This window comes from Rhinopithecus roxellana, chromosome 5 (assembly GCF_007565055.1).
Source record: "Rhinopithecus roxellana isolate Shanxi Qingling chromosome 5, ASM756505v1, whole genome shotgun sequence".
Lineage (NCBI taxonomy): Eukaryota > Metazoa > Chordata > Mammalia > Primates > Cercopithecidae > Rhinopithecus > Rhinopithecus roxellana.
Genome location: NC_044553.1, coordinates 35920363 through 35942753, shown reverse-complemented (window position 1 = coordinate 35942753; position 22391 = coordinate 35920363). Strand labels below are relative to the sequence as shown.

Genomic DNA, 22391 nt, shown 5'->3' with positions numbered 1-22391 from the left:
CCCACTTGTCCATTTTTATTTTTGTTGCAATTGTTTTTGAGGATGTAGTCACAAATTCTTTCTGAAGGCTGATGTCCAGAATAGATTTCCTAAGTTTACTTCTAGGATTCTTACAATTTGAGGTCTTAGATTTATATATTTAATACATCTTGTATATGGTGAAAAGTAAGGGCCCAGTTTCGTTCTTTTGCGTATGGCTAGCCAGCTATCCCAGCACCACTTATTGAATAGGGAGTATTTTCCCCATTGCTTATTTTTCTCAAAGATCAAATGGCTGCAGGTGTGCACCTTTATTTCTGGGTTCTCTATTCTGTTCCATTAGTCTATGTGTGTGGTTTTGTGCCAGTACCATGCTGTTTTGGTTACTGTAGGCTTATAGTGTAGTTTGAAGTCAGATAATGTGATGCCTCTGGCTTTGTTCTTTTTGCTTAGGATTGCTTTGGCTATTTGAGCTCATTTTTTGGTTCCATATGAACCATCATTTTCTGGAGAAAATGATGTTGGTGTTTTATTGGAATAGCACTGAATGTGTAGATGGCTTTGGCTAGTATGGCCATTTTTATTATATTGATTCTTCCAATCCGTAAGCATGGAATGCTTTTTCATTTGTGTCATCTGTGATTTCTTTCAGCAGTGTTTTCTTTTTCTCCTTGTAGAGACTTTTAATCTCCTTAGTTAGATGTATTCCTAGGTGTTTTATTTTATTATATTTTGGTGGCTATTGTAAGTCAAATTGTGTTCTTGATTTGGCTCTCAGTTTGAATGTTATTGGTGTATAGAAATGCTACTGATTTTTGTACATTGTTTTTGTGTCCCAAAACTTTATTGAAGTTTATCAGTTCTGGGAACCTTTTGGCAGAGTCTAGTGTTTTCTAGGTATAGAATCATATAGTCAGTGAAGAAAAATAGATTTATTCTTTTCCTATTTGTATGTTTTTTATCTCTTTCTCTTGCCTGATTGCTATGGCTAAGACTTCCACCTCTTAATTTTTTTATTTTTTATTTTTATTTATTTATTTATTTATTTTTTGAGATAGAGTCTCACTCTGTCACCCAGGCTGGAGTGCAGCGGCGTGATCTCAGCTCACTGCAACCTCCGCCTCCCGGGTTCAAGTGATTCTCCTGCCTCAGCCTCCCAAGGAGCTGGGATTACAGGTGCATGCCACCATGCCCAGCTAATTTTTGTATTTTTAGTAGAGACAGGGTTTCGCCATGTTGGCCAGGCTGGTCTCAAACTCCTGACCTCAGGTAATCTGCCTGCCTCGGCCTCCCAAAATTGCTGAGATTACAAGCGTGAGCCACCACACCTGGCCCCACCTCTTATTTTTTGAGACCTCTTCTGTAAGCTTCCAAAACATTTCCACCTTATCATTCTCTTTCTGCATCTCTAGTCGCTGCTGTCCTTTCATTTTTTCACATTTTCCAACATTTTATTATGAGTATTTTTAAACATATAGACTATTTGAAAGAATTATGCAGTGAACACTCACAAACTCACCATCTCAGTTCTACAATTAACATTTTATTATATTTGCTTTATTACATATATAGCTGATTATCATCCATTGATCCATCTTATTTTTGATATGTTTCAAAGTAAGTCGTACCTTTTTACGTTATCATTTATTTCATCTCCTCCAATAAAAATACAAGCCCTGCCATACCACCACATTAGCACTCTCCCAGGCTCTACCCTTGGCCTTTATCTTGCTTCTGGCAGGCCACCTGTGTACACACTTCCTCTAACTTCTCTGTCTTTGGCTCTTATGTATCTCTGTAGCTGTAATGCCGCATTGCGCTACATTGCTTACCTATATCAAGGTTGAACTCTGCATTTTCTCCCTGACTCCAAACTTGATTCCTCTACTGATTTACTCGTGTTTATTAATGGCACTGACAATCTTTCATTAATCTACAATCTTCTGTTTTTCTCACACTTTGGGCCCCATATCAGTTCAGTCTTCAAGACCTAGGATTCTACCATGAAATTATGTTTTGAGTCTATTCAAACTTTTCCACTTCTACTGCCTCTTTCTAAGTACTGGTCCTCACTTGCCTAGATGATTCTGAAAGACCCTTTCCTGACTCCAATCTCATTCCCTCAAACCCTCCTGCACAGTGCTGCCAAACTAATCTTTCCAAAGACACAGCCCATCTCAAAGGCATCAAGCGGATCCCTCCCCCCAGTATATTGCTGATGAGATTGTATGTACAGGGATGATCGAAGCTCTCTGGATGAGATTTTCAAGGGTGAGACGTGAGCCTGGCACAAACCTGAGTAGAGTAGAGATCCAATCTACCAATTCAAAGTTAGATAGAGGTTGGCTACATGGCCAATGTTTATAACAATGTCCTGAAAATCACTTTCTGGCTGAGACTTGGATTGAGTTCTGGAATGCGACTTCTCAAGCAGAAGCAGTAACCCTCAGGACACAGGACACTGGTAGCCTTTAGAATCCTCCAGCCCAATCAGAACCAACTCTGCAGCTCCAAGGTGATGAACTATGAAGAGTGTACACTGTTCACCCAAAATATCCGTTTACTTTTCTTACTTGTCAAACATTTCCTGTGTCAGAAAGTGAAGTCTGCTATATTTTTCTGGGAGTATTATTAATTTTTTCTTTTAAGTTTATGAATGTGTACTATGTTTGTAAATGTTTCATAATTTGTTGTTCATGCAGCCTGGAAACTCCAAGTGCAGCAGTGTATATGAGAACTGTTTAGAACAAAGCAGGGCAATAGGTAGGTACAATGCCCTTCTCCATCTGCCACCCTCCTTATTCCTTGTAAGTCCTATGGACATGTGTGGCCCTTGCTCTTAAATATTTCATTGAAAAGTCAGGTATCTACCACTAAACACACAATCCTTTGGCTGTAGGCTTCTCAGAGAGGCCCAGAATGTTGCATATGTGTCACTAGGAAGGCTCATGGTTCTCCCTTGCTCTTGTGCGATCTGCCATGCTGATGGTTTTGCTTTATGGAGTCTTTTACTGCCTTGACATCATGAAAGCTCTCTCTGGAAAGGTGCTTTCTCTGCTTGAAACCCAAGGGAGTTCTACTTCAAAGATCAGGAGTAAGCTAATGTGAAAATTGATGCCTGTCAGATCCTTTAGGATTAAGATAAAACCTTTATTCTGGCATGGCACAGGGAACGAAAGGATGTCTGAAATGTGAGAGTCTCAATTAGGAGCTTGTCCACCCCATACTTGCCAGAGTATTAAATGTTTTATTACTGCATGTGATCATTGATGTTGGACAAAACGTTTCCACGGCATCAACTATCAGATTGGAAATATATTTTAATTAAAACAAATTATACTGTGAGTTAGTTATTTTAATTCCTATTAGTTGTTGAGCATATTTATTTCTTCAGGAAGGAAGGTTTTACAGTTTTAGAGGGGGAGATGACTGAACTGTGTAAATAATGCAGTGGAGAATAGAGATGGATAACCATATTTAAGAACTCAAACTAAATTAGCAGGAACTTGCCATCTACAAGACAGTCACTTCCAAGGATACTTTTTTATTTCTTATGGAATTACACCAATGTAATATATTAATTTTATTATTTTTATATCATGAAGGATATATGAAGATTTATTCTTTCTGGTATAGGTATGATTACCACCTTCCTCTATCTTGTAAACAGAGTAGTGAACTAAGGCAGCATTTTATTTTATTTTTATTTATTTATTTTTTTGAGACAGTGTCTCACTCTGTGGCTCAGGCTGGAGTGCAATGGCGCAATCTCGGCTCACTGCAACCTCAGCCTCCCGGGTTCAAGCAATTCTCCTGCCTCAGCCTCCTGAGTAGCTGAGATTACAGGCACCTGCCACCATGCCCAGCTAATTTTTGTATTTTTAGTAGAAATGGGGTTTCGCCATGTTCGTAAGCCTGATTTCAAACTCCTGACTTCAAGTGATCCGCCTCCTTTGGCCTCCCAAAGTGCTGGGATCACAGGCGTGAGCCACCATGCCAGGGCTAAGGCAGTATTTGAAGTTCTCTAAAAGCATGCCTTCTTATGATAGAAATTAAAATTCCATGCCATTCTTTAAAGTTATTTAAAATTCCAAACCAATCTTTAATAATATTACTAAACAAATTAAATTAATGGTAAGTATGACTCTCTTAAAAGTTACCCTCTCTGGCAGCCATAATTCCTTCCTCTCTCCTTTCCCTCATCCTGGAGGTTCTTAACCTAAGGATTTAATAGTCAGGAATGTATCACGCATGCTTTGTGGTATTGCAACCATGTTCTCCCCTGTACTGAAGCTCATTTGGAAATACTTCCATGTCCTATTTTATCTCATGCATATATTCTTAATTTATTCAACTCTTTATTTAATGACTACTTATTGAGGACTTCCCATGGGTCAGGCACTGTGCTAGGTGCTAGAGCTAGAGACACAACTGGCACTCTTGTAGTTTGCAGTTTAGCCAGGAAGACACACCTTAAACAAATGCCTACAAGTATGATGAGTGCTTCAAAGCCCAAGATGCTATGGGAAGAAATAATGGGAAAACCTAACTTAATCTAGGGGGCTGTAGAGGCTCTCTCTAAGGAAGTGACAATCAAACCAAGGCCTGAAGGATGAGTGGGAATTATCCAGGCACAGAGAGGGAGGTAGGAAGCAAGTAGGAAAGGGACATAGGGAGACAGGAAGAGAGAGCAGGGGAAAGAGAGAGAGAGAGAGAGAGAAAAAAATGGACACCAGAACTAAGCATGCCAAGACCAGTTCTCAGATCACTGGGACAGAGAGAGAGCTCAGGAGTAAAGAGAGAAGGATGAGTGTCGAACCTACAGCAGTGTCCTAAGGATCTTCATAATGTTCAGTCCTGCCCAAATACCTCCCTTCCCAGCTTGTTTCCCTCCTCTCCATTAAATAGTCAGCATAGCCACATCCGTCCTGTCCTCAATAACCTAGCTTCTGAAGGGAACTCACTGAATGAAAGTCTAGAAATGGACATTTCTAGAATTATGTTGAATGGGCTAAATCACAATACTACCCCTAGAAAAAAGGGACATGGCTTCCCTTCTTTTTTCCCCCAAGAGTTCTCAACTTGATTAATTAAAAAAAATTATTAAAACACCCATCTCTAAAAACATAAATTTATGAAGGAATTAATGGATATGAAAGTATTTCAACGTTTATTCAAGATTTTTCTTTTTGTAAGTGTAGTCTTGCCATATAATTTATTGTTTCAGATTATCTTAGTTTTTTTCTTCTTTAAACCAACAAACAATATAATCCCTTATTCTTATTTACATATATATTTCCCTAAGCCAGTATAAGAAGATCCAAACACATTAACAAACTTTAATAAAAGTTTGTTTGGAGCCTGGGATATATTTTTATAGAATTAATCCTATCCATGATGGTTGACTCTTAGACAAGTATACTATATTCTACTATTCTGGTTTGCCTATATTGAAGCTTAAATGTATATTTTGTAATGACAGATAAAACAATAGAAAGTTCTATTGCATACTACTTTTCTTAATGGTGGCTCTAAGGTAATGATTGTAACTGGGAACTTCAGAATCTTGAGGAGGTGAGATGGTGTTTGCAGTTAAGAGAAGTCCTCCACCTAGATACTTTGCTCCCCCGTAAATGACTGAATTACAACATCGTTTCCATAAAAAAGCCATTTCTGAGTTCCAGTGAGGAACCAGAATGCTCAGAGGCTATATCTCCAAAACTTAACTAGTAAAACCATGGTGGGATAGAAGGACTCAACCCATGTCCCAGTGGCCATGACATGTAAGGTCTCCCGCCTACTATGGCAGGAGGGAGTTTCCTACTACAGTGTCATTTTATCCCTAGGCACCTATAAATCAGGTAATCCTACCTTGAGACCTGTCTGTGATTACTTGGGCATATGTTTTTTTGTTTGTTTGTTTTTTGTTTTTTTTTTAGACGGAATTCCCCTCTTGTTGCCCGGGCTGAAGTGCACTGGCTCCATCTCAGCTCACTGCAACCTCTGCCTCCCAGGTCCAAGCGATTCTCGTGCCTCAGCCTCCCGAGTAGCTGGGATTACAGGCATGCGCCACCATGCCTGGCTAATTTTGTGTTTTTAGTAGAGATGGGGTGTCTCCATGTTGGTCAGGTTGGTCTCGAACTCCCAACCTCAGGTGATCCGCCCGCCTTGGCTTCCCAAAGTGCTGGGATTACAGGCGTGACCCACTGCGCTTGGCCTACTTGGGCATATGTTTTTAAAGTAATCCAAAATTCTTTACCAATGAGTAATTTAAGAACAGTTGCCAGAATAGCAAATACGTAGTTTTTGTGGCTTTTCCCAGAGATTCATATATAGGCATTTGAGAGATACCTATAGAAATATTTTCAATAACCTCCCAAGACATTCATTTATTCAAATATTGACTTCAAACTTGAATTCCAGTGTATTATAAATACTGCAGTAGCCTCTGGTTGTTGAAAGAGTTAATTCTATGTATCACTAGACATAGAAAAGATTCTTATCCTTCATACTTGTGGAAAAACTCCCTCATGGAAAACAATAATTAGCGAAATAGAATAATGTTTCCCTGACCTTCCAGTTAAAATTGAAATGTTGATATTTTTAATCAAAAAGACATTAAGTTCCCACAAACCCTAAGGGCTTACACTTTGAAATGTTGTTACTTACAGTGTATACACTGTGTATATATTTATTTTCCTCTACAAATCTTCTCTTAGGAAAGTTGGATAGGGTCTTGGAGTAATACTTGGCACAAAGAACTTTTGGAAGGCATACTAGCTGGCACGTGTGTCTAAGCCCTTGTGAACCATACACTTCAGCCTAGAATGATTTTAAATTTGGGTCTGGGGTGGGCTTTTTTTTTTTTTTTTTTTTAATTTAAGGCAACACTGCCAACTTAAATATGATGGCACATATGAAAAAGAAAGGGATGGCAGTTTCTTTCTTTTTTTTCAGCACGCTATTGTGCACTTAAAGGTGGCAGTTTTCAAGAGAGGCTGGACATGAACACTGATGCTTTTGGTGTCATCCTACAGGATGGTAAAATTGATGTGGTTAGCTCAGGCTAACGCTTTGTGAGGGGCAGATGCGTTAGCACCCCATGCTATGGGTTGATCCAGAGTCTTCAAAACGTGGTGGGGTTAAATATGCCAACAAAGGAAGATTGGATAGACATGCAGTTATTTGTCCAGTCAGCTGATAAACATTTTTCTTCTGAGCACGAGCTTCATCCCAAGTACTGAAGGTGCAGAAGATACACAGACTAGATGGATTCTAGTCTTTCCTCAAGGACACGAGGAATTTGCAGTCTCAAGGGGAAGACAGAAGTAAACAGATTCTTGCAGTATGTCATGAAGCGGCACCATGGATTCAGGGGAAGGCGTCCTGAAAAAAGATGGTTTCAGAGCAGAATCTTAAAGGACAAATAAGAATTAGATAAAGAAAAGGAGGGGGAGGATATTGCAGTAAGAGATAAGCATCATGTATGGAGGCCCAGCGTCAATGACTAAGTAATAACTGAGCATCAGTGGGAACTATTTATCTAATACCTGCTATAAGGCAGGCACTATGCGCAGTGTCTCACCAACATTATTTCACTTAGTTCTCACAACAGTATTTTAAGCCAGGCACCCACATTTTACAGATATGAAAGCTGAGTCTTAGAGAGGTTAATTAACTCATCCCAGACCACTCAGATAGTAAGAGATACCACAGGGATTTGAACTCAGGTCCATATGAATTTAAAAGCTGACCTCTAGCCAGGCCCAGTAGCTCACACCTGTAATCGCAATGACTCTGGAGGCTGAGGCGGGAGGATCACTTTAACCTAGGAGTTCGAGGCTGCAGTAAGCTGTGATTGCACCAAATACTGAAGCCTGGGTGACAGGGTGAGATGTTAACTTAAAAAAAAAAAGAAAACTGACTTAGCCACTTTCAAGCACTTTTGATTTTATTTCACTCTCAGTAAATTTTTATGAGCAGGCATTCCTACATAAATGGTTATTTAATAATGTATAAGTTGTATACACATGTGCTAATATATTAATATGCATATATCATAAAACACACAAATATAGGAAAATTTAAAGTTAGAGTAGATGATACATAAACATTTTTTACAAAGACTTGCTAATTACAACAGCTGGATGCTATCATTAGATAATATCTCAAGGTCTAGTATGCAGTTAGAGCATTTATTGAAAAAGAAAATAGATTTAATTCCTGATAATTTGAACATTTGAGGGGCCAAAGCTCTGATCTGATTAGATCATTCTTGTTTATAAGCTCGTAATGCAGCTAAGGAGGAGCTTGTACTAAAAGAATTATCCTTAATCCTTCATTTCTTTGCAGTAATTTTTTAGCCACTTTCCATTTGTAAAAGCAAGTTTAGTTTAAACTAGATAATATAACTTATAAATCCACTTAAGCAAATGGAAACTGTCTTATATGTGGCAAAATGTACAAAACAAATGAGGCACCCTGTCAACTCCTCCCTCTGTAGAAACCTCACTCCTGTTTTAGGATACCCCACATACAGAGCATGGCACATTTCAAGATGACTTGTCACAGCTGACAGACAAGAAGTAAAGGAGAAGCAGGTGGTAAGACTGCAGACTTCTGACTGGGCTTCTCCTGCTTGCTGTATTCTTAGTTTCCATACTATGAGTTACAAGTATCATAGCATTATTCACCCTGATGTGAAATTCAATATGTGGTTGGTCCTTGGACCACACTGAAAAGGTTTAATGACTAAAGCAATAGAAGGACTAATGTTGTCTTTCATTATGGCAAAGGAATGTCACTAGTTCAGGTGCAGCCTCATGATGACCCTGAGCACAGCTGGCTAGCTATATGGGTAGCACATATTCTGTTTAACTAAATAATAGAATAGAACATAAATAATAGAATGAATTACTCATGTGATATGGACTTTGGAGGTTGTATTCATCTGGTTTTATGCTGCTAATAAAGACATACCCAAGACTGGGTAATTTATAAAGGAAAGAGGTTTAATGGACTCACAGTTCCACATGGCTGCAGAGGCCTCATAATCATGGCAGAAGGCAAAGGAGAAGCAAAGGCACATCTTACATGGCAGCATGCAAAAGATCTTGTGCAGGAGAACTCCCATTTGTAAAACCATCAGATCTGAGACTCATTCAGTACGAGGAGAACAGTATAGGTAAAACTGCCCCCATGATTCAGTTATCTCCACCTGACCCTGCCCTTGACACATGAAGATTATTACAATTCAAGGTGAGATTTGGGTGGGGACACAGCCAAACCATATCAGAGGTCTAGTGAAAACTGCTAGGAAAGCAGAGATCTAGTCTGGTCTGGAAGGTCAGGGAAGGCCTTCCTAAAGAAAGTGATGTTTAAGTTAACATCTGAAGAATGATGGTGATGGAGAAAAGGAGGGAAGAACATGTTAATTAGAGGTGACAGCCTTTCAATGTGAGATCATACTGCAGGAAAGCCAGTGTGATCCCAGACAGAGGCTGGGGAGAAGAGAGGAAGAAGGGTAGCTGGGTAGACACAGCAGGGCCTACAGCTTGTTAAAGAGCATGGGAAGCAATTGAAGAGATACATGAAACTTCTGAGAAATATGACCGGATTTGCAGTTTTCAGAAGATTATTTGGGCTACAATGTGTAGAATAGAATGGAAGGGTAGAGGACAGATTAATAGAGGAGGAGGAGATAACCTGAGGCTTGAGTTCTTTTCATTGAATAACAGAATTAAACATCAGCAATTGGTGCAAGGCTGAGGTTGGCAAGAGCAAACTTTGAGCATAGAGAGAAGCCAGACTTCCTACTCTTAAGAATTTTATTGTATTCATTCATTCATTTCTTATTTATAAATTAATTTAGTTCACAGGAAATAAGGATTTAAAATTAATCAGCTTTGAAAAGGAGTTTAATTATAGATATTCAAGTTCAATATGACATGTGTGTTTTCCTGATTCCTGGGCAACCCCTCTGAGCAGTGTTGAGTGTGGGTTTGTGCTGTTTGCTGAGACTATCAGCCCTCTTTCTTCCATGGCCGGTCAGTCCTCTTTGGATCTTCTTGCTTGTCTTGTCTGCTGTTGACACAATTGGTCAGCTGTGGGCTGGGCCCGAGAGGGGAAAGAAGCCCAGTGAGAGGGTGGCTTTCCCCCAGAGACTGGTACTTCTTTTGATTTTCCAGGTCAAACCTAAAAGTTAAATGTTCAATCATTGTATAGGGTGGGTCATGGCCTTTAGGTTTCTATCAATTCTAGACTCAAACATGATTCTATTTACTATTTACAAAGCAAAAAACATAATGTATTGATCACTACTAATCACTACAGGTAATGTCCATCCAAGAGGGGTGCAGTCCCAGCGAGATACCTCATTATTGAAGCACACGTGCCGAGTGGATCTCTTCGATGACCCCTGCTACATTAATACACAGGCTCTTCAAAGTACACTTGGCTCTGCTGGAAATCAAAGCTCAGCCCAACCACTGGGGAGCCCGTGGCACTGCGGAAGTAAGTAGCTACTCACTGTCTGTATTCATTTCTTAGGGCTGTTGTAACAAATTACCACAAACAGAAATTTATTCTTTCACAGTTCTGGAGGCCGGAAGTCCATAATCAAAGTGTCAGCAGAGTTGGTTCCTTCCGGGACCTCTGGAGGAGAATTCATTTTATGCATCTCTCCTAGCTTTTGGTGGCTACTGGCAATTCGTGATGTTCCTTGGCTTGTAGACACATCACTCTAATCTTTGCAACTGTCTTCATATTGACTGCCCCTGTGTCTCTATTTCTTCATCTCCCTCTTCTTCCTGTTACAGGACAACAGTCACTAGATTTAGGAGGAGATGAAATGATTGGATGAGATGAGACTCATCTCATCTCAAGATTGTTAATTTAATTACATCTGTAAAGACCCTTTTGCCAAATTAGGTCATGTTCACAGGTACCAGGGATTAGAATTTGAATTTATCTTCTTTGTGTTTTGTTTTGTTTTTGTTTGTTTGTTTGTTTTTGAGGCAGGGTCTGACTCTGTCACCCAGGCTGGGGTACAATGGCATGATCACAGGTCACTGCAACCTCTGCCTCCTGAGCTCAAGCGATCCTCTCATCTCAGCCTCTGGAGCAGCTGGGACTATAGGCACACAACACCATGCCCAGCTAATTTTTGTATTTTTTGTAAAGACAGGGTATCATCATGTTTGCCCAGGCTGGTCTCAAACTCCTGGGCCCAAGCCATCTGCCTGCCTCAGCCTCTCAAATCATTGGAATTACAGGCACCACCATGCCCAGCCTTGAATTTATCTTTTTGAGGGTTACTGTTTAACTAATTGTACTATCTCGCATTTCAAGGAGGCTGTTTTCTTGGTCTCATTTTCAGGTATTGAGTTATCTTTCTTTACCTCCATCCTTCACCACAGTTAATATTGATTAGAGCTTTGTGGAGTTGTTTAGGGTTTCAAGGTTTGGAAATGTTGATTTTTGAATAATCCTTTCAAATACTTTAAATTTACTTCCAACTTTTGATTTCTGCTGTGTACTTTTGCTGAAAGAAGGGCTGTCAAGGCCAGGAGATAATTTTGAATTTGTTTATTTGCATGAGTTACAGTGGCTACTGTTTCTGTTAGGGATAGCATTAATTTTATTCATTTCAAAACCCCTTAATAAGTCATCTATAAAGCACTAAAATAAGGTGGCTCCTTTCTTCACCCATGTACTGTGGGTAAAACACAATAAGACAAACATCTTTCCTGTCAAATTACTATCAGGGTAAATGCATAAACAGGAACATAAGTAAAAATAAAACAAGCCAAAAGTCTATAATCAATGGAAAAATAAACAAACAAAAATGCTTTTCATAAAATATTGAAGCTTGTTGTGTTCAGAGATTGGCATGCTGTCAAATCTGGTTTGCTCCAATGATGGAGAACCAGTCACTGAGAAGATCCTTTCAATAGTCCGGGAGATTTCTCCAGAACTTCCAAAGACAGCTTTCCAGCTAGTGTGGCTGCAATGCAAGACAAAATTGAAAAGATTTTGTTGAGCCTGGACCTCAGCAGACCGTCTTAACTGTCTAGATGAAGAACCAGGGTCCTCATTGTCAGCCAGGTGACAAGTGGTCCCTCTTTATGCTGACTGTCTAAGATCACTCCTGACACCCTATCCAACCAAGCTGGATTCTCTGGAAGCAGATGCTAAGATGAAGCTTGGCAGGCAGGGTCTGTAACATGATCAATATCAGGAAGCAACGGAGAGGAAGTAGGGTTGGCTGGAGTGGGAGATGGGACTACAACGCAGGCCTGACAAAGCCTCGGCCAACACCAAAAAGCCCATGTGGTCTGTCAGAGTTGTCCTACATTGGCCCCAAATGGCTGACCCTATATAGCCCCATTTATCTCAGTCTTGGGATGTGGGCCACACCAGGAAGGTCAAACCCTGGCAGCTGAGGCAGAGCCAGAAGGGCTGACTGCTGACACCTGGGGCAATGGTGCTTCCTTGAAGGGAGATCTGGGTAGTGCATCTCTGTGGCTACCACAGAAGACATCTTATGTGGCGGGTGATGAGATGTGAAACAAATTTAGATTTTTGCTGTTAAGCTTACTCATCTGTGCAATGGGCAATGTCCTGTGTGGATAGGTAATGTTTGTTACAACTTTTTGGAAAAAAACCCTTTCTGGACCTTAGATTTTATAAGAGTATATTCTTGATACTTTTCATTTCATGGACTTTTCAGAGCCACACATATTATCAGAGAACTTATTTAGTGGGTAGCCCAAATTACGTGATTTGGAATTTTCTCTGATTCACAACTCCAGTTCTTTTTTAATTTAGTCTCCAAAGTTAAAATTATTCATAATCCAAGCAAAGGAACTTTGCCTTTTGTCATAGGTCATTCAATAATATGAAATGGCAAAATTAATACATAACAAAATTCCTGTCGTTCACTGAAAATAAATAAAGTCTGCCTTGTCCAAAATTGTAATGTCAAAATGTATTTTCTCTGACTTTTTTTCCCCACCTTTCTCCCTTTCCCTGCTTTGGTGGCAACATATTTAATAATTTAGGCCTTTGGTACGATCTTACTCTTTATTTCCTATTAGGATTTAATATACCATAGCCCTCTTGGGCTCCTTGCTGCCCTCCTGAGATTTTTTTTTTTTTTTTCAATTTTTTTTTCAATTTTTTTTTTTTTTTATTATACTTTAAGTTCTAGGGTACATGTGCATAACGTGCAGGTTTGTTACATATGTATACTTGTGCCATGTTGGTGTGCTGCACCCATCAACTCATCAGCACCCATCAATTCATCATTTATATCATGTATAACTCCCCAATGCCATCCCTCCCTCCTCCCCCCTCCCCATGATAGGCCCCAGTGTGTGATGTTCCCCTTCCCGAGTCCAAGTGATCTCATTGTTCAGTTCCCACCTATGAGTGAGAACATGCGGTGTTTGGTTTTCTGTTCTTGTGATAGTTTGCTAAGAATGATGGTTTCCAGCTGCATCCATGTCCCTACAAAGGACGCAAACTCATCCTTTTTTATGGCTGCATAGTATTCCATGGTGTATATGTGCCACATTTTCTTAATCCAGTCTGTCACAGATGGACATTTGGGTTGATTCCAAGTCTTTGCTATTGTGAATAGTGCCACAATAAACATACGTGTGCATGTGTCTTTGTAGTAGAATAATTTATAATCCTTTGGGTATATACCCAGTAGTGGGATGGCTGGATCATATGGTACATCTAGTTCTAGATCCTTGAGGAATTGCCATACTGTTTTCCATAATGGTTGAACTAGTTTACAATCCCACCAACAGAGTAAAAGTGTTCCTATTTCTCCACATCCTCTCCAACAACTGTTGTTTCCTGATTTTTTAATGATTGCCATTCTAACTGGTGTGAGATGGTATCTCATTGTGGTTTTGATTTGCATTTCTCTGATGGCGAGTGATGATGAGCATTTTTTCATGTGTCTGTTGGCTGTATGAATGTCTTCTTTTGAGAAATGTCTGTTCATATCCTTTGCCCACTTTTTGATGGGGTTGTTTGTTTTTTTCTTGTATATTTGTTTGAGTTCTTTGTAGAATCTGGATATTAGCCCTTTGTCAGCTGAGTAGATTGCAAAAATTGTCTCCCATTCTGTAGGTTGCCTGTTCACTCTGATGGTAGTTTCTTTTGCTGTGCAGAAGCTCTTTAGTTTAATTAGATCCCATTTGTCAATTTTTGCTTTTGCTGCCGTTGCTTTTGGTGTTTTAGACATGAAGTCCTTGCCCATGCCTATGTCCTGAATGGTACTACCTAGATTTTCTTCTAGGGTTTTTATGGTATTAGGTCTAACATTTAAGTCTCTAATCCATCTTGAATTAATCTTCGTATAAGGAGTAAGGAAAGGATCCAGTTTCAGCTTTCTACTTATGGCTAGCCAATTTTCCCAGCACCATTTATTAAATAGGGAATCCTTTCCCCATTTCTTGTTTCTCTCAGGTTTGTCAAAGATCAGATGGCTGTAGATGTGTGGTATTATTTCTGAGGACTCTGTTCTGTTCCATTGGTCTATAGCTCTGTTTTGGTACCAGTACCATGCTGTTTTGGTTACTGTAGCCTTGTAGTATAGTTTGAAGTCAGGTAGCGTGACGCCTCCAGCTTTGTCCTTTTGACTTAGGATTGTCTTGGCAATGCGGGCTCTTTTTTGGTTCCATATGAACTTTAAAGCCGTTTTTTCCAATTCTGTGAAGAAACTCATTGGTAGTTTGATGGGGATGGCATTGAATCTATAAATAACCTTGGGCAGTATGGCCATTTTCACGATATTGATTCTTCCTATCCATGAGCATGGTATGTTCTTCCATTTGTTTGTGTCCTCTTTGATTTCACTGAGCAGTGGTTTGTAGTTCTCCTTGAAGAGGTCCTTTACATCCCTTGTAAGTTGGATTCCTAGGTATTTTATTCTCTTTGAAGCAGTTGTGAATGGAAGTTCATTCCTGATTTGGCTCTCTGCTTGTCTGTTACTGGTGTATAAGAATGCTTGTGATTTTTGCACATTAATTTTGTATCCTGAGACTTTGCTGAAGTTGCTTATCAGCTTAAGGAGACTTTGGGCTGAGACGATGGGGTTTTCTAAATACACAATCATGTCATCTGCAAACAGGGACAATCCTCCTGAGATTAAATTCAACATTGCTCCCTCCAAAACAAATCCACTCCAAAACCTTAAATTATGTTGATTTAAGAACATTTAATAAAGAGATGGGGTGAGGCTTCATGGCTTACCTGGTTAAAGCGTCTGTCTAGTAATGAAGAGATGGAGTGGGGATAGCTTTATACATACTTTTTAATAAAATGTCTTAACTTCACCTTTAACCTTCCCCCATAATGGATCCTTCTGTTTTCTTCCTTCCTCCCTCAAAAATCCTCTTTAGCTTCTTTAGGCATATTTAGCCTCCTTTAGCCAGAAAAAAAAGCTTTTGATAATTCAGTATAACCAAACCAAACAAAAACACATCCAGAGTTACTAAATATCTCTCAGGCAGGCTCACAGGGCTCCTCAGTTCATCCTGTCACACTACGAACAGGAAAAAGGTTCTGACAAAGTCTTTATTCTCACCAAACATGGCACAAAGATACCATGAGTTCCGGTACTAATTTTTATTTTGATTTATTGTTAGTTTCTGTCTCAGTTGCCATAACAAATACTGCCCGCCCCCGCCCCCACCAAATGCTGTAGTGTAAAAAGGGCTGACATTTATTTATTTTACCTAAAAGCTCAAAGATTGGTGCCACGGGATTGGTAGGGTAGCTTTGTCATTCTCAACATCTGGCTTCCATCTCTGGTCCAAAGTGGCTCATCATCACATTTGCATGCAGCTAGTGGAAAAGGAGAAAAGCAAGAGGAGCACATGTATATTTCTTTAAAGGACATGACCCAGAAGAGGCAGACATCATTTCTTTTTACCTGCCATTGGTGGACCATAGACATGTGGCCACACCTAGCTGCAAGGAAGGCTAGAAAAATTACTCTAGCTGGGTGCCCAGCTAAACTTAGGAGTTCTGTGATGTAATGAAAGGGAGGATAGATACTGGTAGATGACTAACTATCTCTGCCACAGTACACCTATCTGCCACTCAAATATTCGTGAGCTTTTCTTTTCACATAAAACATATTTGCCCTCTCCCCAAGGAAGACATTGCAAGTACTTATACACTTACAGCATCTAAGATTAGATGAAGATCCTTATTATCTGCCAAGTTGTCTGCCACCCTCCATACCCCAAATTAACGGGGGAATAGGAATAAGATAATTGCAGTAGAAACTCACATCCACAAAAGGGAGGAATGCAACAGCATGGGACAGCAGTCACTGGTCCACAGCGATGACCAAATCTGGCCAGGCTGGAGTTCTGAAGACTACCTGAGCTGGAAGTGGAGAAAGCAATTTGCTTGGATCCTGCTTCGGCTTTATGAAAGGACTTTTGGTGTCCACTGTCATCTGTGGACCCAGACTGTGCCATCTGGGTTGTTCCTGCCATTATTCTCCATGTGCACACTTAAAGTAGATATTGGAGAATGTGCCTTTCTTGGGGGCTTTGCCACTTTTACAGCCTATTTCCCACTGTGGTCATGAGAGATTAGAGTTTGCTTCAGGGGCCAGAAGCCATGGACAAGAAGGGATTGTGATTTATTTGGCAATGTAGTTTCCTTGAAAACTTAGCAGCATTCCATTTTATTAGCTTAGAGGCAGTTCTGTATGAAGCTTTCCACAATATTTCCCTATTGTCTTTTTATTGCCCAAAACATCCATAGTGATATCCCTTCTGTCTTTCCTGTTATCGGTAATTTTCTCCTTTTTACTTGATCAGTCCTGTTTTAGGTTTATTAATTTTATTGATCTTTCCAGTGTGCCCAGGTTTGGGTTTAATTTTCTCTGTTGTTTTTTGTTTTCTATTTCATTGATTTCCATTTTATCTTTATTATGTTTTCATTCTACTTGCTTTGGATTAAATTTTTGTTTTTTTATCCAACAACAATTTTTTTAAATATTGGCTTCATCATTTTATTTTCATAATAAAATATTTATTCCCCTTGACCTTTATAGATTATGTGAGGTTGGAAATCTAACTTAATTTTATCTATGTTTGTCAATTTTCCAAACACTATTGATTGAGTGGTCTCCTCTTTTCCCTGATGCTACTTTCTATTATGTCAAGCTCTTCGTATATATGTGAATTTGTTTCTGGGATCTTTATTACGTTTTTTCTATTAGGCCCCTTGCCTTTTCTCAACCAGCATCTTAATTACTATATACTAATTGCTATGCCTTAGTAACGTGTCTAACAGACATTTAATTCTTTCTTTACATTACAAATAATTTTTCTCTGGGTACTATCTGAACCTCTCTCTCATTTATGCTTAACATTTCTTGTTAACATCTTTTTCTACCAAATTTTCAGATACTTTGTGTAAATGAACATATTTTTCCTCTCAATGCAAATACATTTTTATTTTAGAGTTTTCATATACCCAATAATCCATACTAATAAACAGTATAGTCAATTATCATTATTCACAGATTCCATATTCAAGAATTAGCTTACTTGCTAAAATTTAGTTGTAACTCCAAAATCAATACTCATGGTCCTTTTGTGTCATGTGTGGCCATGCACGGAGCAACAAAAATTTTCAGTCACCCAATGTGCACATTCTCAGCTGATGTCAAACAAGACAACGTTCCACTTTCTTGTTTCAGCTCTCAGTTATAATAATCCCCTTGTATACCTCCTTATTTTACTCTCTGTTTTAGAAATTTGTCTCTATAAGCACACGATCTTCACTATTTTAAATTGCTCTATAGTATTGTATGAGTGCATCATGATTTATGTAATCAGTACCTTATTGAAGGACATACCAATTTTTCCAGTGCTTTGCTAAAATAATAATTAATACTACAAAAATTGTTTTACAGGTGCTTTTTAAAAATGGGATTCATCAGTGTGCCATCTTTACAGTTCATATTGGTTTCTTTAAATGTCTCATCCTTTCTTTCTCATTGAGATTACTTTCAATTATTTAATCCAGATTTTGCATGTTAGATTTTTTCTCTTCCTTAAACTGTATTTTCCCTTTTAGAGGTTTTGCCCGTTAGATCCATTTGGATGTGGATAGCCATATCTATACTGTGCTTTCTTTAAGGTCTGATTGTGAACAATATGTCTTTAAGTGCCAATAGGAACTCCAAGATGATATGATTTACTTTCTTCCGTAATTCCTATCACTTTTTTATGGTTTCAATTAAATCTAGATTGGCCTTCCCTATTACTTCCTTAACCTTCACTACTTCTTCTGAGAAAATAAGATTATATCAATTCAACAATTTATTAAACATTATACATAAATTATATATAAATAGCCATATTTAGATTATAAGTATTATTGTCAATGTCAACTTATGCATTAGAAAAGGAGCAAGATAATGGATAATGTACCACAGTGTTAAGAGCAGTTTTATTTAGTGATGAGACCATAGGTAATTAATTTTATTTGTTTTTCTCTTTGCTAGATTTTAAAAAGCTAGTATGTGTAACTTTTAAAATTAAACAAAATAAACAAATTGTCATCTATTCTGGCAGGATCAGGTTTTCTGCAAATGTTTGGATGATTGAAATCTCCCAGTGGAGTACCTTGTCCTTCTGCTAATTTGGGAAACTGTTAGGAAAACATTGTCCATTTCCTCTGGTTGGCCCATGATCCGCTGCCTCTTTTCAAGATGATATAATGTCTGTTTTTCTATTGTTTTGTCTTTGTCCAAAAGCTGTTCACCATAATCTCAGAATAAACCAAAAGCCATCACGCATTAAGATGTGTATACCCACACACAATGCGTGCATGCATTCCTCCCACACTCACACGCTTTTTCACTCACACAAACACACACATAGCGACTCATTAGAAGTTATCCATTGTGCCTGAAAGCAGGCAGCACTAAGGCCAGTTACAAGTATTATTCATCAAATCTGCATACATTTTGTCAGGCTATTTCTGGCAACAATAGAAAGATTTGATTTTAGAAGAGAATGTTTCCAGCCATTAGATTTAGATTAATGATACTTTTTAAAAGATCTGTTTGTGAATACTGCATTATAACTGTGTGCAGAAAGAAGCCCTCAAGTAGGGACAAAACTGTAACTTATTAATAGAATTGAATTACGACTACAGGACACTGGTTGCCTACACCAGTGACTTCATGGGATGATCATGTGTAAATTGTAGTCATACAAACTCATAGTCAAGAGAATTTCTCATCTGCAAGACCCTTACCTAAGGACACATAAACACTTCTTTGAGTTTATAAAGGTAAAGACTGGTTTCTATTTAAAAGACCCTTTGTGTTTTAAAAAACCAAAAACAAAAACAAAGTGTAGTTTCTATGGTTATTTTCCTGGTAAATTTGCCTTATTAAACACACAAGTTTCAGACATAAGAACCTGGTTTCAGACATAAGGATTTTATGTTATTACTTTTGGAGATGCTGAAGGCTAACCCAAATAGGATAGCCTAGGTACCTGCTAGGGATCTTTGTGCATACTACTGAAGTAGAGTGGCTAGATTCTACTAAAAGAAAGATTTTCACATCCAAGGCAAGGGCCTTAGAGTTTAGTAATTAAGAATCTAGGCTTTGGAGTCAGATGACCTTGTTTCGAATTTCAGATCTACAACTATTAGCAGTGTAAATTTAAGTCCCTGAACCTTCCTTTTTGTTTGTTTGAGGCACGGTCTCACTGTCCCCCAGGATGGAGTGCAGTGGTGCGATCTTGGCTCATTGCAACCTCTGCCTCCCTGGTTCAAGCGATTCTCTTGCCTCGTGGCATGTGCCATGTGCCTCGTGGCATGTGCCACTATGCCTGGCTTTTTTTTTTTTTTTTTTTTTTTGTATTTTTTGTAGAGACCAGGTTTCACCATGTTTCCCAGGCTGGTCGCTAACTCCTGAGCTCAGGTAATCCACCTACCTCGGCCTCCCAAAGTGCTGGGATAACAGGCATGAGCCATCCTGTCTGGCCACCCTTTCTAAAGATTCATTTCCTTGCCTGTCTAATTTTGAGAGTTAAACAACATAATGTATGTAAAGCATTTAGCAGTTTCTATCATACTTGATAAATGAGAACTATGCAGTAACTATTACCACTATTATGAGTGTAGATAGTACTATAAACTGCTAATTGGAGGTCCCTTCCCATCCCCGGTGCTCTCAACTCTGGACAACACTTAGTAGGCAGCGCCTTGGGGAGCTGCCTTGGGCTATTCCTCCCTGATGATTTGTCTTCTTTTACCTCATCAGCTCTTTTTGTCCAGGCAGGTGAATGACACAAACAACAAAGTGGTCCTGCAGTAGGAATGCTGTGAGGTTTAGCAAAGTTTTGAAGTTTTGGGTCAGAAGAATGACTAGATACACATTAATAATTTGGTTTTAAAAAGGGGGGACAAGAGCTAAATGCTAAAAAGTGGAGATGGCCTAAAGTTATTATAGCTATTTTCAAAGCGTTTGGAAACATTGTAGCAATTATTTGTAATCCAAGTACAGCATAAGCCTTTTTCTCTTTAACATGCAACCCCTGGGACATAAAGAGCCTCTCTCTGCAGTTATAAAAGCAGTTCTCGTGGGTCTGTTCCATTTCCCATCTGAAAGAAAAACTCCTGCACCTGGGCGAGGGTTCCCTGGTAACAGAAGCCAAAGGCAATGTTTGGATCTACCATTAAATTATAGCCTGTTGGGAGTTCTGAAAACAAAAATCTCATTTCTTCCCAAGCAGTATTATTTAACCAATGCCTGGCACACAGTAGGACCTCAGGTTACATTTGCTGAGTGAATAAATGAATGAATGGATGGATGAAGAAGTAACTCGATGATGTCTCTCTTTGTGTTCTGACTTCAGAAGCACCAGAAACTGTTCAGCCAGGTGCCACGGCCCAGCCTGCCAGCTCACATTCTTTGCCACACATTAAGCAGCAGCTGTGGAGTGAAGAATGCTATCATGGCAAGCTGAGCAGGAAGGCGGCAGAGAGCCTCTTGGTAAAGGATGGGGACTTTTTGGTTCGAGAGAGTGCAACATCCCCTGGCCAATATGTGCTGAGTGGACTACAGGGAGGCCAAGCAAAACATCTTCTTCTGGTGGATCCTGAAGGCAAGGTATCATTGACTTCTCGTTAGAGGTTTCACAGGATGTTGTTCTATTAAGCATAACCTGAATCATTTCCAAAACCTGGTATTGAATAGTGCTCAAGGCTAAGTGTTTGCTTTTTCTGGAACCTTCTAGTTGGAGCAGGACATGCTAACTAGAGGGTAGTAGAGGAGTTAGAGTAGGAGGCCACCCTGGAGTATCAAGCAGAGGACAGACTCTTTCTGCCCTTTTCAGTTCAATTCAATTAGTTAAATGAATACCTGCTATATCGAAGTAAAGGAATTTGCAACTGACTGTTGTTCAGTATCACATACATAGTCCTTGCTCTCAGAGTGCTGATAATTTCATAAAAGAAACAAATAATTATAATGTAAAGCTGAATGAGATAAGAATGGTTCAACCAAAGCATTATGGTGTTTCTCAGAACAGAGAGGTCATTCTGGTTGACGCAAACTGAGAAGGCTCCTTATAGGGTCCATCATGTAAAGCAAACCTTGAAAGAAGGCAAGATTTCAAAAGAGGGACATTTGGAGTATAGGGAAGGAACCATAGGTGCAGACAGAGTCGTAGAATGGTATTAAGCCAAGAGAAGATGAACGACAGTAGCAAAGGATGCCTGTAGACAGAAAATTATCCTGGGAAACGCACGTTAGAGCCATCAATATGGGGCAGAAATGCCTAATTTGCCAAGCAGTGGGGAGGCATTGGCAGTTTTGAGACAAATGATGCAATCAAAGCCCATGTGAGTGGTGACATCAGCAAGATGGCAGAATAGGAAGTCCCAGCCCTCATTCCCCCAACAGAAACAAAGAATTAACAAACCTGTATCGACCAAAATACCTTTATGAGAGCCACAGAATTCACTTCAAAAGTTGTAGTACCTCAGGTGAGCATAGAGCTGAAAACAGTCATGTTGAAACAGGTAAGTAGAACAATTTCACTTTATCTGCATCAACTCCTTCCCCAAATCAGCATAGCTCAGTGTCAGGAAGGAATTCCATGTCTCATGACCTCTCCCTTGGGGCAATGGGGGAAAGAGAAGAGTAGAGCTTGCATGCCATGTTCTGGCTTTTCAGTGGGTTGCCTGAGGGACTGCTTTCTGTCTCACTTCACATGGAGTGCTCATGGTACTGCCATATTTTGGATGCCAGGAGCCACTGAGAACAAAGAAGAGCACAGGGTAGCTTGCTGCAGCTGGCACTCCTCACTAGAAATAGCAGAAAGTACACAACTTGAAGGTTC

General features: G+C 39.3%; 1 protein-coding gene across 1 annotated transcript in view; it reads left to right on the top strand.

Annotated features, from left to right (window-relative positions):
* Nucleotides 1–22391, top strand: part of SHC4 (SHC adaptor protein 4) — a 147510-nt gene that overhangs the window by 116639 nt on the left and 8480 nt on the right. The window contains exons 9-11 of the mRNA XM_010357805.2: nucleotides 2682–2742; nucleotides 10312–10491; nucleotides 20904–21157. Of these exons, the coding sequence (XP_010356107.2) occupies nucleotides 2682–2742; nucleotides 10312–10491; nucleotides 20904–21157 (495 nt within the window). The remainder of the gene's footprint in view (nucleotides 1–2681; nucleotides 2743–10311; nucleotides 10492–20903; nucleotides 21158–22391) is intronic.